We start from the raw sequence: 16086 nt of genomic DNA on the forward strand, positions 1-16086 counted from the left end.
TTTTAATTTCAGAAGGACATGTTAAACTGATCAAAAGTGACAGAAATAAAGTAAGTGCTATACAGTATGATAAGATAATGTTACATGACATATTACAAATTACAAATTTTTATTAACTTTTTTATTTTTTTATAAAAATATGCCTATATCCTGTATCCTGTTCTAATTTTTATTTATTTCTTCAAGTATTTCAAATCAAAGTAAAAGAAATTGAGAAATTATACCTTTCCAACTAGCTGAAATAAAATACATTTAAACTCATATATTATAACTTAAATTTCTTTTATTTGTTCACATTCATTTTAAGTATGGAAAATATTTTCTATAATTGTAGTTGTAGTTCTAGTTTGATTAAATGATAATAAGCTTGCTCTAGAGTTTGAGAAGTGATCTCAACAATGCCTCCAAATGTGCTCAATATATATATATATATATATATATATATATATATATATAAACAAATACTCAAATATTATGCTTAAACATAGCAAAACAGTTTATAAAATAGTTTTGTTAATTAATAATAATATAATCACTCTGAAATGGCTGGAATGCTGTACTGACCAGTTGGCATATAGGATCTATCTTTTTTTTATTTACTTTAGATGAAAGCATTTTCAAAAATATGAATGAAGTACATTTTAAATGTATGTCCTTGATTATAACATCATGTAAACACACACACTCATAATTTGTTGTCAGAGTTGGGATGTAATAATATAAAGAGCTGTCCAGAGCCACGAGCAGCAACATAAAATCACGAGAGTGTTCAAGGTTGCACTAGATGACAGACAAAATGATTATGTTTTTCTGGATAGCTACAGCATAGTAGTAAAGAATGAGCAGTGTGTGTTGGTGTGTGTAGCCACTGCAGCATATGATGAATGTGTTTTGAACATGAAAATAGATTGCCTACTTCATATCACCAGGGAGAAATCCAGATAGAGGGAAAGAAAAGCAGAGAATTTAAAATGAGCATGTGACGGACAGCTCCTGGTACAGAAACAGTGCCCAAGCAACAGAAAAGAAAAATATAAACTAAAGACACGAGGACTTGTGTTCATTTTTTCATTCCACTACTACAGCAAACAGAGCTGCTTACGCGAGATTACAAAACAATCCAGCAGCGACTGAAAGACTGACAATTACAACTCAGTAATTATGCCCTCATTAAAAATAAAAATACATGAAAGAAACCAAGTCATTTGTACTGCTTTTATGGTGTCATTTATTTATATTTAAAATAAAGAAATGAAAATAAATAATTCATTGAAATATATACACTACTGTTCAAAATTTGAACAAAAACACAGTAACAACATTTATTTTATGAAATATTATTACAATTTAAAATAGCTGTTTTCTATTTTAATATATTTTAAAACGTAATTTATTCCTGTGATGCAAAGCAAAATTTTCAGCATAATTACTCCAGTCTTCAGTGTCACATGATTCTTAAGAAATCATTCTAATATGCTGATTTGATGCTCAAGAAACATTTCTTATTATTATCAGTGTTTAAAACAGCTGTGCTGATTAAGATTTTTGTGGAAACGGTGACAATTTTACATTTACAGATACATTTTTGTAGATTTTTTTGTAGCACTGTAAATATTTTTACTGTCACTTTTGATCAATTTAATGTATCCTTGCTGAATAAAAGTATTAATTTCTTACTCACCCCAAAATTTTGAAAGGTAGTGTATATAGCAAATAAACTACACTGTAAAAAATGACAGTGATTTTAACTGTAAAAAAACTGTGAAGATGCTATAGTAAAAAACCTGTTAAATGGTTAACGGTAAGTTCCCCTAATATATACGGCGAAAAACTGTATTAGACATTTCAGACAATTTTATGGCGAAATACCATTTTTGGACGTGAAAAAGAATGTAAAATTTACAGGGAAAAATCGTAAATTTACATTCCCAGAATTCCCTGCGTTGCATTTCAAATTGGATGTTTTTTCTTTGAAATAACTTTGTTTCTTCTTAGTTTTTTCTTATCAGTTATGTTTATTAGGGTTGTATGTTTGGTGGTTATCAGTGCATTACAAAGGTACAAAACAGATTTCAGTAATTCAATAGGTTGGTATATTGACATTATATCAGTTAATGAAATTACGGTATTTAACTGTAAATTTAAGTTAAAAGAGTAAAACTTAAAATGTTGCTACCATATTTTTTACTGTAGAATTCCGGCAACCACAGCTGCCGTTTTTTTACCGTAAATTTTACAGTGTATTTCTAACGTGGGTTTCTCTTCTCTATAAATGTAATTGTCTTTCATTTTTTAGGTTATTCTTTTGGCTCAAATTTTCCTGGGATTCATGGGAGCTAATTATGGCCCAGCCTGGGGGAAGACGTTCATATACACACTCACAGAGGACTGCACACATTCACATCAGTGTTAATTAAACAATACCATCCCTGTGATTAAAATGTGTCAGGTTGGGAGTAACTTAAAACTGGATAATGAAGAAAAACTGCGGTTCTTTCTCTTTCACACATAGAAACACATTTGCACCTCTCTTCACATACACACATTCTCTTACAATTAAGAAGTGACATTCCTGAGAGCCAAATTACAGAAATCTTTACAGAGCTAATCAAAGGAAAGTATGTAAATACAGCAGGAGGCTCAAAAATGTATACAAAACCATGCAGAATGTGTGGGAGTGTGAGAAATCAGGCGAGTCTGTACACTGTGCATGTACACTGTGTACAGCAAATTCTTTGAATATCCAGAAAACATTGCATGGAATATTGTATCCCACAGTGCAACCCACTCAATCTTCCATTTCTAGTGCCACAATAAATACAATCAAAAATGATATCTCTTTAATGTTTCTCCTTAATCACTGATATACTACTATAGTTTTTATTATTATTTGAAAAAATTTTTGTTATATTTTCCGTTTTCATTTTAGGAAACGTTTTAGAAATTTGTGTGTTTTATACATTTTTATTAGTGTATATTAGCGCAGTCAAATGATTAATCACAATTTTTGTTTACATAATATATATGTGTATACTGTGTATATTTATTATGTATATATATAAAGACACACACATACAGTATATATTTTAAAATATTTACGTTTATACATTTATATATTCATATTTCTATATTTTATATATATATAGATATATTTAATATATAAACATAACATATTTTTCTTAAATAGATACATGCATGTATCATACATAATAAATCTACACATAAATATACATAAACAAAAACTTTTATTTTGGATGCAATTAATCGTGATTAATCATTTGACAGCACTAATATATATATATATATATATATATATATATATACAATATAATATATAAAATACTACGCTGAAATAATAATTAATATGCACTACAGTACAGTATATATATATATATATATATATATATATATATATATATATATATATATATATATATATATATATATATATATATATATATATATATATATATATATACTGTACTATACTGTAGTGCGTATTAATTATTATTTCATGTAGTATTTTTAGTACTTCAAGGTAAAGTAAAAGAAAATAAGAAATTAAACCTTGGCAACAAGCTGGGAAAAAAAATACGTTTAAACTTTTTTATATTTCATTTCACTTCATAATTTTTATGGTTTTGGTTTAAATTTTTGTTTCATTTAACAATAACAACCCAGCTCTATAGAGTTATAGAAGTAATCTCAACAATCCTTAAACAGTGCTCAAATATATAAATAAATGCTCAAATATTTCCTCCAAATTCTCTTATAATGTGGATTCAAATTCAAATCAGCAAATTGTTAATTTTTCTATACTTTAATGAATTTTAAGAGAAACATCTGAGACAAAACTGATGTGTCAACCTTTGAACACACTATTTTTAAAAAATACTATGCAGCATACAGTGTTGTGTAGTATGCATTTAGCAGTACTGTATTCCGTTGCACATATAGCTATAGCATCATATTTGTGTAAATGCATTAATTTAGGTTGCTCTGTTTGAGAGAATGTGTAGACATTGGTTTGTGAAGGTCTGTGTGACACTCACTCTACGGGAGGGTTGATATCATCTGGTTTGGTCTCGAAGAAGCGGAGAACTTCCTCACTCTGTGAGATCTGGGGAGGAAGCCGGACCAGCGCCTGACAGACAGACAGACAGGACATGAAACCAGACGATCAGACCCCAAACAACAGAACAATCATCCAGAAACACAGCAGAATAATGAATCTCCACTATACCAAATGTTATTTCCTTTGAAATCTCTATAAGGCTCAATGATAAACACGGATATCCAAGGTAACGAGAGGAAAAATCTTTTAAATTCAGCAAGAAAAAACATAATTTTCTGCATGAAATACAGAATGAATTTAATGTTTTAAAAGGATCTGGAACACCATTAAAAAAAAAAAGAAAGAAAACACTATTGTGATTTTATGATTTCCGTTTAAAACACTTGACTTGGATTCTAAAGATGGCATTTTCACACAAACATTTGTCTAATAAATACAGTCTGTGTTCCAACTGCTTTCAAACATGATTTGAAAATTAGCAAAAGAACAGAGGAAAAAATAAGAAGGAAAGAGGGGGAGAGAGAGAGACAACTCCTCTGAAGGATCCCTGGAGTAAACCCTGTTATTTATTTATCTTTGAAGAACACAATGCAATTAAATGAAGATGGTTTGTCTAATTAAAGCTTGCAGGAAATAGCTGGTAAACATCATACGTTTAAGCTCTTCAAAGAAACATCCCTCTCTCTCTCATGAAGGGATTTTGATGTATTTTACAGTGAAAGGACAGAGGAAATCTGGAGGAAGTTAGTTATCTAAATGTCATATATTCAATTGTCACATAATTAAAGGCTGGTTTAGAAAATGTTCAACAAAAGCTGGCAATAGCTTAGTGATTAAAAAAATAAAATAAAATAAAATGATGGGCATCATAAAGGCACATTTATGTTAAGATTAATTCTATGTTCTAATCTATTTTTGGAAGTGTCTTTTTTCATGTCCTTTGTGTGGATGTCATGGAGATTGTTGCCACAACAGCAATCCATCCAAGACATCCCATAATGCTGCCTCACCATCTCACTATCTCAGCCTACTTTAACAGCTGCTGTCCACTTACTGTGTGTGCGTGCGTGCGTGCGAGCGTGCGTGCGCGTGTGTGTGTGTGTGTGTGTGTGTGTGTGTGTGTGTTTGTTTGTTTACACGTGTTAAAAAAGTAGGCTCTATTCCATCAGGAAGAAGGGGGGAGGAAAGAAAAGGAGATAAGTCACTCGAGGGGAGAAGATAAAGAGAAGTAGAAATAGAGAGGAGGAAGAAACAAGTCGTTAAAGGCCCTCAAACATCTTTTTAAGGGTGTTATTGGGTAACCTATAGCTATTGGCAAAGTAAACATGACAGTGAACACCAATAAGTGCAAGTGTTTGTTTGCTGTAGTTTATATACTTGTGTAACCGAATGTGACGTGTTTGTCAAAGACTTTAACAGACTCTTTTTCATGTGTGTTGCAAGAGTTTTGTTGTTCAGGACATTAGCATAATCATATTTCAACAAGATGGGAGATATTGTCTGATAATGATGTGGTTAACATGCATAAAACTCCAGCACCATTTCCTTTCGTTCAGGGTGAAATTTGTGATTTGGGGGGATTTGACACCGGTATTTGACACCGGTACCCCCTAGAGGAAGTCAAAACAATAGGCTGGGGGTCTTGAAAATACATAAGCTAAATAGTTTCAATGCAACAAAGCAGTTTTACTGATATTAAAAGAGCTTAAATCAAAAAGTTGACCACCCTTAAATACATAGTATGATTTACACATTGTTTTTAATAATACATCTTACCACACTCATAGCAAACACACATATCCCTCATGCTGCTAGATAACTTTATTTTACTGCACAGTTTCTATATTTATGTTTTGAATGAATTTTGTACTTTCTAAGTATTTTTTCTTTGAACAGCAGAAGGACTTCAAAGAATATCAGTAAGAGCGAAAAGGGACTTAATGCTGAACCCTGAGGTACGCCAATGTCATAACCACACTCCTAATTATGTTATCAACCTCATATGCTGAACACCCACACATATGTATGCGAGCAACACTTCCCCATGACAACACGTGACACACACAAACACAAACAACGGTGTTTGTCAAAGGAAAAGGGCTATAAAGAACCTCTCACAGTTTAATGGTTTTCTAAATAAAGTAATACAGCCTACACACATTAAATAAGAGAATAAAAGTGGACAAAACACAAAAGCACCAACAAAGAGGAAGGAAGGAAGGAAGGAAGGAAGGAAGGAAAAGAGAGACTTACTCTGCAATAGTCGTCAATAAAGCGTAGTCTCTTCATGGCCACGTCTCTCACATGACTTCGTCGGAATAGGATTTTGCCTTTAAAATAAAAGGTAGAATCAAATATGTGGTCTACTTTATTAAATCATTCTATAACAACAGTATGTAATAACATAATCATACCTATAATAACATTATCTAGTTTCCAGAAAGAGCTTTTTGCTGAAATTGCAAGAACAGCTTGAATAATAGTTTGGAAAGCACATTTAGAATGCATTAAAATAATACACAAATCTGTTGCATTTTATTCCATTGCTTTCCAGAAAGTCTGTGTTTATAAATTCATATTGTTCCATGATTGATTTTAGATTTTAATTTATTTAATTTGATAAAAAAAATTAAAAATAAATAAAATAATAATAAAATTAATTTAAATATAATTAAACTAAATCAAATAAAATATATGCAGTAAAATGTTGACAGGGCAAGTAAAAATCAGACATACTGACATACTGGCCCAATTGGGAATAAATAAATAAATAATCTTATTCATTGAGCCCCACTCACTGCTGTAAGCAAAATCCAGTGCATTTTAGAATAACGCATAAGAAAATGTTTAGAAACATGATACACAGAGCAGCTACTGAAGAGAGATGCCATGTGTTCTTCTTCAGATCTGGAACATCCTAATCAGATTCAGACGTTTGGAGGAGATAAGATCACCACATAACACCAAGCTCCAGCTGTCATGCTCTCCTATCTCAAGCTGCTTATGTTCAAGGAAACACTGAGAGATACTCAACATTGTGCAAAATGAAAAAAACCCTTGTGAACAAACTATGGTTCTTTATAAACCATAGTTTCACCTCGACTTGTCTCATATTCTACTATTATGTGCTCCTACGTGTACACTGAAAAAATATTGGTGTAGAAAACATTTTTACTCAGAAATTGCTAGTAAATTTCACAAATAATTACAAATAAACTGCAAGTTAAGACACTGAAATGAGTGGCTTTTAGTCCAAGTCTGTTAACTCCGAGGTGATCTAAAATGTAACATATGAAGTTTTTATAAATATAAAAACCATTAGCTTAAAGAAAAATAATGGGTCAAAATACTGAAGATCATAAATATTTAGTTACAGAGGTTTAAAGAGGCCTAATTGTACTTTGCATTTATCACACCATGGCATGAGTAATAAATAGTTACAGTTATAGTAATAGTAATAAATACTATATTACTATATAGTATAGTTATAGTAATAATAAAAAAACTAATTCAACAACAAAAATAGCGATAATAATACAAAACACTTTATAGTGTACAGATATATTATGTGTATAGATAGAAATCTGATCTGTCCCTCTTTAAGGTCCCAATGGAGTCTAACAATCAGAATGGAATTAAACAAAGACAGTGCACAAATTTAATGGTTTGACACTTGACACCCTATTATTCCCTTACAAATGCCCTGAACGGTTTTATAATCCACTTAATATTCTAGTAATCGAACCAATTACACTGCATTCCAGTACATAATCTAATGGAGCCAGTGATAATCTGAGCTCGTGTGTTCGTGTTGAGGGATGTGAGAACTAACAGAAATAACCAGAGGGACTGCTGGAAAACAAAGAACAAGAGAGACACTAAATGTCCAGGGAATAGAGCAGCCACATCAGCAAGCCGGGAAAACGTGTCTCCATTTCTCTGTGTCTCTGTCTCACTCTTCTCATTTTCTTCTTATTGATGGCTTTTGTTCTCAGGGAACGGTGCTGCTCATCTCAATGTGTGCCTGCTTCCTGCATGTGAGTAAGTCAAGAACGGAAGCACGACCCCGTCCCAGCATAACCATGACTTATTGTGGACAGATCTGCTGACGCCATGTGTTTGCAGGTCTGTGTGTTTGTGTGTGTGCAGAGGAGAGGAAGGGGAGGACAAACTCCTCCTAAAATCACCTGGAAGAAAAGGGATAATCCTTTTTTTGGGATCTTTCTGCCCTCCCTCAATTGGGAACTTGTCGAGAATCTGCATCTGTGGGAGGACACAAGAAACACAACATGTAAAAAAAAAAATTGTCAATAACAGACACCAATTTTAATACTATAAGAATCACACTATTTACAATTCACATTACTAGCCAAGACTTTTGATTTGGTGTAATAGGGAAAACACACAAATCAAAATCCAAACTGGCCCAACGTCATATTTACTTTTCATTGCTTCTGTCTGTATCTAATGAAAAATGTAATGATCTCTGTTTAAAATAATGTGCTCGTGTTTCCTGAAAAACCCAATCATTTTGTTCGCTTTATTTTCCGTAACTCTCCACATTTGTCCCTTTTGGGCATTTGAAGTACAAACAGCTGCAGATTATTTGTAAGTATCCCACAAACAAATGTAAATCTGAGTTCTAAGAATCAAAAACAACTACAGGAAACCAGCAACAGAAGCTGGGAGATTCTTCATGAGCTGCTCCCATGCAAATGTGACCCTGTAAGAGCTCTGACTGGAAACTCCCGGTGGGCTGTGCTCATTAGTAAGAAACATTTACAAGAACTGAGAGATTGAGTAAAAGTTTAGGAGTAGCTGCTGTGGGAACCAAATGAAGAAGAGAAAAATGAAAATTAGTAATAATAATAATGTCCTTTGATAAAATAATTTTTTTTTTTTTAAAAACAGCATATTAAAACAGGCAGAGCTGTAGCATATATCATGTTTTAAAAAAGATTCAGTTGTGACACTGGTTCAAATTCAGACATTTCCCGTGCTATCTCACGACCAGTTCGTACATATTTTACGAGGTGGCTAATTCTCACAAATTCGTACGACCTCACTCGTATGACTTTGTAAGATTTGTCTAAACCCCAGTGACAGGTAGGTTTAGGGGCGGGGTTAGGTGTAGGTCATTCATACAAATTCATACGAATTGTGCAACTTGTAAAATACGTACGATTTAGCAAAAATCGTATGAATTTGTATGACTGAGGTTATATGAATTCGTACGAATTAGTCACCTTGTAAAATACGTACAAATTGCCGTGAGATCGGGTTGAACTTTTCCTGAACCCATATGTTTCTTGCCACAGAATCTTTAAAATCTCTAGATCTTAAGAAAATAAAGAAAAAAAAAGTTTTTTAAATGTTGTTGACGTTAACGTTAAAAAAAAAAGTCACCAAGGCTACATTTATTTCAAAATTTTCAATCAATCAATCAATAATTTATTCCTGAGGTGCCAAAGCTGAATTTTCAGCATCGTTACTCCAGTCTTAAGTATCACATGATCCTTCAGAAATCATTCTAATATGCTTATTTGCTGCTCAAGAAACTCTTATTATTATTATCAATGCTGAAAATAGTTGTGCTGCTTAATATTTTTGTGGAAACTGTGATGATTTGATAAATCCAATTGAATCATCAGTTAGTATGGTTCTTTTTAACGAGACGGTCAACCAATAAGACTGAACTGGAAGAGTCACTGGTCTGAATCACAGACTGAATCAGTCAGAAGGTCACTTCCTCTTTGAACTGGTTTGGATTATTTGCTCACTCACTGAACTAAAGATTATGATGTCTGATTCAAAATGAGCCAAGAACTATTACAGTGCTATGTGTACTCTTGTTAAGATGCTTATTTGTGAGGTTAGCAAAACTTCAGTCTAACTACTCTCAGGTTGTGAATTTGACAAATCCAGTTAACTCAAAAACATATAATGCTGCAGGAAACATTGTTATAATCTTTGGAAATAGAATCTTTAGTCTTCAGATTCTTTACATTTAGAATCTTTAGCTCTACCAAACTAGGGGGGGAAACTACAGGAAAACTTGAAAACTGAGAGAGGCATTTAGAGTTTGAGGCTCTCTTTCTCTTTTTATAGTCTTTCTATCTGGCTTTTCTCTCCCATGAGGCCTGTCAGAATGTCTTTTCTCCTGGTACAACAAGGTCAGACTGTGGAGCGAGGACACACCAGATGTGCAGCGTCTCTCGCCGTTTCTGCTGGTCTTGCTGAAATATCTCCCCCAAAACCTTCTTGGTCATGCTTTAACATGAATCCATGGCACACAGGGAGAGGAGTAATTGAAATCTGAGCTAATCTGTAATTGAGGACAGACAAAGATCACACACACACACATACACGCAGCCAACCCCTGTGTTTATATATGTGGGGTCAGTGCAAGCACAGCCGCTGGTGCACACTGATAGGGTTGTGAGGATCTGGGTCAGATGGCATGAAGAATTGGAGGATAAAACGAATCACGTCTCACAGATATCAAATGTCTTGCACTTTCATTTTCACAAGATCCTGAATTTATTCTGCTGATAATATCACAATATTTGTGCTTTTTGAGTCACTCTCAACCATAGAGCAGCTACAGACATGCATGTTTATGTCATTTTTAAGACATTCAGATGTTGTTTAAAATGTACACTACCAGTTAAAAGTTTGGAATCATAACTTTTTTATTAACTTGTTTGAAAAAAGCGGTGCTTTATATTTTTGTGGAAACTGTGATACACTACCATTCAAAATTCTGAGGTAAGTTTGAGGGTTTTTTTTAAGAAATTAATAATTTTATTAAAAATGACAGTAAACATTAAAGAATATAATTTCTATTAATCGTAAATAAAATCAATAATAAATGTTTCTTGAGCACTAAATCAGTATATTAGAATGATTTCTGAAGGATCATGTGCACAAAGGATCACATTTTAAAATATATTCAAATAGAATGCAGTAATTTTAAATTTTTACAATTTTACATTTTTACAGTTTTTTCTGTCATTTTGATAAAATAAATACAGCCTTGGAGAGCATAAGAGACTTTCAAAAACATTTAAATAAATCTTACTGACCTCAACCTATTGAACGGTAGAATATGTCAATGTATACAGTATATACTATATACTTATAATGTTTTCCAGATTGCACATGTTTTGATCCAGTTGATACCTAGTATTGAAAATCCCGTTTGAGAGCTAATTCAACACGATGCATATTTACACCATATACACAAACGATGGCCAAATTAGAATGATCGGTGTCTAACTAGAATAAAATAAAGAACGAAAGAAAATCACTTGCATGTAGAACTCTGGACATTGTGAAGGAGGAAAACAATCTGACTGCTCAATGTGCAGAAAAAAAATGAAAGGGAAAGAAAATCAAGATATTGAGAAAAATTGTGTGTATAAGATAATGACATCATGATAAGGAAAATGAGATGAGCAGGATAAAACAGAAGAAATAAAATGACAGCGAACAATAGACGAAAATTAAGAGGCTGAGAGTGAAGAGGAAACATGAAGATGCGAGTGAGAACAGACAGAATGAGGAGAAGTTGCTGTATTTCCCAACCACCAAGGCACCTGGAAGACTTCCTGAGTCTCCATAGCAACAGGGGGCGGGGAGAGAGGAGAGCGAGCCAGTGATTGGATGACAGGGTGTGTGTGCAAGAGAATGGATATGAAGAATGGAGACATGCACACATACATACAGTCATGGCCAAAAATATCGGCACCCTTGGTAAATATGATCAAAGAAGGCTGTGAAAATTAATCTGCACTGTTAATCCTGTTGATCTTTTATTTAAAAAGTTCACAAAAATCTAACCTTTCATTGGATAATAAGAATTTAAAATGGGGGGAAATATCATTATGTTTTTCTCTAATACACATTGGCCACAATTAACGGCACCCTTTCATTCAATACATTTTGAAACCTCCATTTGCCAGTTTAACAGCTCTAAATTTTCTCCTATAATGCCTGATGAGGTTAGAGAACACCTGACAAGAGATCAGAGACCATTCCTTCATCCAGAATCACTCCAGAGCCTTTAGATTCCCAGCTCCATGACGGTGCTTCTTCTCTTCAGTTCACCCACTCATTTTCTACAGGGTTCAGGTCAGAGGACTGGAATGGCCAGCAGAAGCTTGGTTTTGTGCTCAGTGACCCATTTTTGTGTTGTTTTTGAGATTTGTGTTTGGATTATTGTACGCCTGGAAGATCCAAACATGGCCCATTATAAGATTTCTAACAGAGTTAGTCACTTATTGATTTTTTATCTGTTGACATTTGATAGAATCCATGATGCCATGTGTCTAAACAAGATGTCCAGGACCTCCAACAGAAATATAGGCCCACAACATCAAAAATACAGCAGTATATTTCATTGTACACATGAGGTACTTTTTATACCCGTGTTCACCGAACCCATCTTGAGTGTTTGCTGCTAAAAAGCTCATTTTTTTTGTTTCATCTGAGAATAGAAGCCAGTCCCATTTGAAGTTCCAGTCGTGTCTGATAAGTGAATATGCTGGAGTTTGTTTTTGGATGAGCGAGGAGAATTTTTCTTGAAACCCTCCCAAACAACATGTGGTGATGTAGGTGCTGTTTGACAATTTGTTTTTAAGGTTTTCTGACCCCGAGACTCAACTATTTTCTGCAATTCTCCAGCTGTGGTCCTTGGAGAGTCTTCAGCCACTCAAACTCTCCTTCTCACCGTGCATTAGGACGATATAGACACACGTCCTCTTCCAGGCAGATTCATAACATTTTATGTTGATTGGAAATTCTTAATTATTGCCCTGATGGTGGAAATGGGAATTGTCACTGCTCTAGCTCTTTTCTTAAAGCCACTTCACTAATTTGTGAAGCTCAATTATCTTTTGCTGCACATCAGAAAAATATTCTTTGGTTTTTCTCATTGTGATGGATGATTAAGGGAATTTGGCCTTTGTTTTCCCTCCTGTTTATATTTCTGTGAAACAGGAAGCCATGGCTGGATAATTTCACGTTCATAATCACCCTGGAGTGCTCAAAATTGTGAATATGAATGGGAATATACTTCAGAGATATTTTATTTTTCAGAGAATTTCTAGGGGTGCTAATAATTGTGTCCGTGTATTTGAGAAAAACATTTATTTCATAATGATATTTCCCCCATTTTAAATTCTTATTATTCAATGAAAGGTTAGATTTAAAATAAAAGATCAAAAGGATTAACAATGCAGATTAATTTTCACAGCCTTCTTTGATCATATTTACCAAGGGTGCCGATATTTTTGGCCATGACTGTATTAAACAATTATAAAAAATAAAAAAAAATTTAAATATACACATGCATGTGTCTGTATTTACAGAGTTCACACACATATATCTATCTATCTATTGTTTTTTGCATATAAATAAATAGATAAAATGTCACTGCTACAATACTATTCAGGGTCATTGTAAATAAATAAATGTTACTGTTAATGATTATTATTATTATTGTTATTAAAACGTTTCTAGAGAGCGAGAGAGAGAGAGAAAGAGAGAGAGAGAGCTGGAAATCACTGCTAAATTGATATGCTTATAAAGCACCAGCAGGACTACTTCAAATCCAGCTCTATGTGGTCTCTTATTCGAGATGAGAGTGATTGTAACTCCAGCAAAGTCAGAGATAAGTGTGTGAGCCACATAAACCTCATGATTAGCCTTTTCAAGGAGCTGCACCAGGGGGCCCTTCTGGTAAAACACAGCCAAAGAGTTTGAGGATGCTGTAGGAGAGTGAGCTCTGTCATGCAGCGCCATCAATGGGCTTATTCAAGTCAAAACTTCAATGCATATTTCATGACACTTAAACAGTGATCCTTCTATGGAGCTACAGGGGAGCCGCTCTGCAGTATAGTCTACACCTTTGTAACATTTCTCCCTTAATTGGTTAAGGTTTCTTGCACTGAATGTAGCAAGGAAAATCTCTTTCTTATTCTCTCTTGCTCCTTTTACACACATGCACATGTCCCATGACCCAAATAACGGCAATGGTCATGTGACTTCTTACTAATGCTTGTGAATTAAGCTCAAGTTGCATGATGTTATAAACAACCAATTACAGAGTTCAGTTTGTACAAATTCTAACTTTTTTTTTAAAGATGTCTGCTTCAAAGGAAAACTATTTTCGAGAAGAACTGTGAAGTGTTTAGAAATGAGTCAAACAGACTCTAAAATGACTTGCTAAGTGAGTTTCAGCAGGGTGACAGATTTCCAAACATGAAGAACTCAAGAAACACACGGTTTAATCCACCTGGAACCACACAGAGTGTGCTCAGAACATCCGCCCAATAAGCTGCTTTTACAGAGAAATTACAAAAATAAACTTATATTAAAGTGCTGCGGAAGTCACTGCTATGCAAGGGTGTTGCTTGGGCATTGCTATGAAGTTTCTAGGGGTCTCTGTGGTTACTAGGGTGCTGCTCGATAGATACATAGATAAATAAATAAATAAATAAATACAACATTATATTTAATTATATTCAATATAATAAACTTTATTGAAATAATAATAATAATAATAATTATTATTATTATTAAATACATTATTATTATTTAGCAACACTACAGTCATTATAATATATTATAATTAGTGCTGTCAATCGATTAAAAAATTAACTAATTAATTGCACATTTTTTTCTGAAATTAATAGTGATTAATCCCACCTAACATTAAAGTTTTTAAATATACTTTTATATTGCAATAAGTTCACATTCAATCTTCAAATTTGTTTAATAGCATCTTTTTTATGACTGGAGGCCAGTATCACTGATACCAAGTCATACTGATTTTCCCCTATAATATTTAACCACTGACTATAGCCATTAGACATTACATAATAATTAACAGCTATCGATTTTAACATTTATTAGACTTTAAAAATAACTTCTAATTTAAGTGAACTTAAAACAAACTTCACATTAACCCATTATAATAAATGTTATATTTAGCTAGGCTCCCTGTGCTCCTCTGCAGAAATATACAGAAATATAAAGGTTGAATATACAGAAATATAAAGGTTGTTTTTGGCTCAACTCTCATCACCTTTTCTGACCCATTTCAGTTTCTTCTAATGAGCTGACAAGTTGAATCGGGTGTGTATTATATGAGGGAGACAGTGCTGGGCTGCTCCAGGACAGTTTTGAAAACATGTTCTTAATGTAACTCATAACATATAACATGCACGCACAGTTTTAAGGCAGCTTTAATCGCCTTTTTGGTAACTTCATGCCTTAACTGACCACGACATTGCATGCACGTAGTTTATTTCATGCTTTGATATGAATTGATACAGGCTATAGCGCGCGCCGGTTACCGCGCTTGTTTGACTCGTGCCTGCTGCAGAAGTGAAGTTGAAGCGCGCATCTGAAACATCTCCGGATTGATGTGATCATAAAGACGTTCTGCGACTGAATAAATGCACTTCTTGTCGAGAAAAAACAGACAGAAACAGCAGTTATGAGTAGGGTGGCCAACCCTAGGCCCCGCCCCTGAGTTAACGGCGTTAAATAATTTTAACACGTTAAACTGAAAAAATTGATCACCTGCGTTAATTTTGACAGCACTAATTATAATACTAATATGTACTAATAATAATAATTATTATTATTATTATTATTATTATTAAATACAAACAATTATTGTTATTATTATTAATAAATAGATAATTATTAGTAGTAGTAGTAGTAGTAGTGGAATCAGTAGTATTATTAGTATTATTAGTATTATTTAGCAACACTAAAATTATTCCACAGCACAGTATAATAATAATAATAAACACATAACAACAACTATTATTATCATTATCATTATTATTATTATTATTATTATTATGCAGCTAATGATAATTAATATTTAGCTATTCTAAAATGCTCACATAGCACAGTAAAATTAAGCTAATGTTATATTACTACTATTATTTTTTTAATGAATAATCTGGTTTATAGATCGACAAAAATAGCTTGGA

The 16086-nt window shown here is 33.2% G+C and overlaps 1 protein-coding gene across 9 annotated transcripts in view; it reads right to left on the bottom strand.

Moving 5' to 3' along the window:
• Window positions 1-16086, bottom strand: part of sh3pxd2aa (SH3 and PX domains 2Aa) — a 108414-nt gene that overhangs the window by 58990 nt on the left and 33338 nt on the right. For all 9 annotated transcript variants that reach the window (XM_058762303.1, XM_058762081.1, XM_058762521.1 and 6 more), the window contains exons 3-5: window positions 8263-8338; window positions 6329-6405; window positions 4053-4144 (exon numbers count right to left, since the gene is read on the bottom strand). In XM_058762303.1, coding sequence (XP_058618286.1) covers window positions 4053-4144; window positions 6329-6405; window positions 8263-8338 — 245 coding nt within the window. The remainder of the gene's footprint in view (window positions 1-4052; window positions 4145-6328; window positions 6406-8262; window positions 8339-16086) is intronic.

Source organism: Onychostoma macrolepis, chromosome 01 (assembly GCF_012432095.1).
Source record: "Onychostoma macrolepis isolate SWU-2019 chromosome 01, ASM1243209v1, whole genome shotgun sequence".
Lineage (NCBI taxonomy): Eukaryota > Metazoa > Chordata > Actinopteri > Cypriniformes > Cyprinidae > Onychostoma > Onychostoma macrolepis.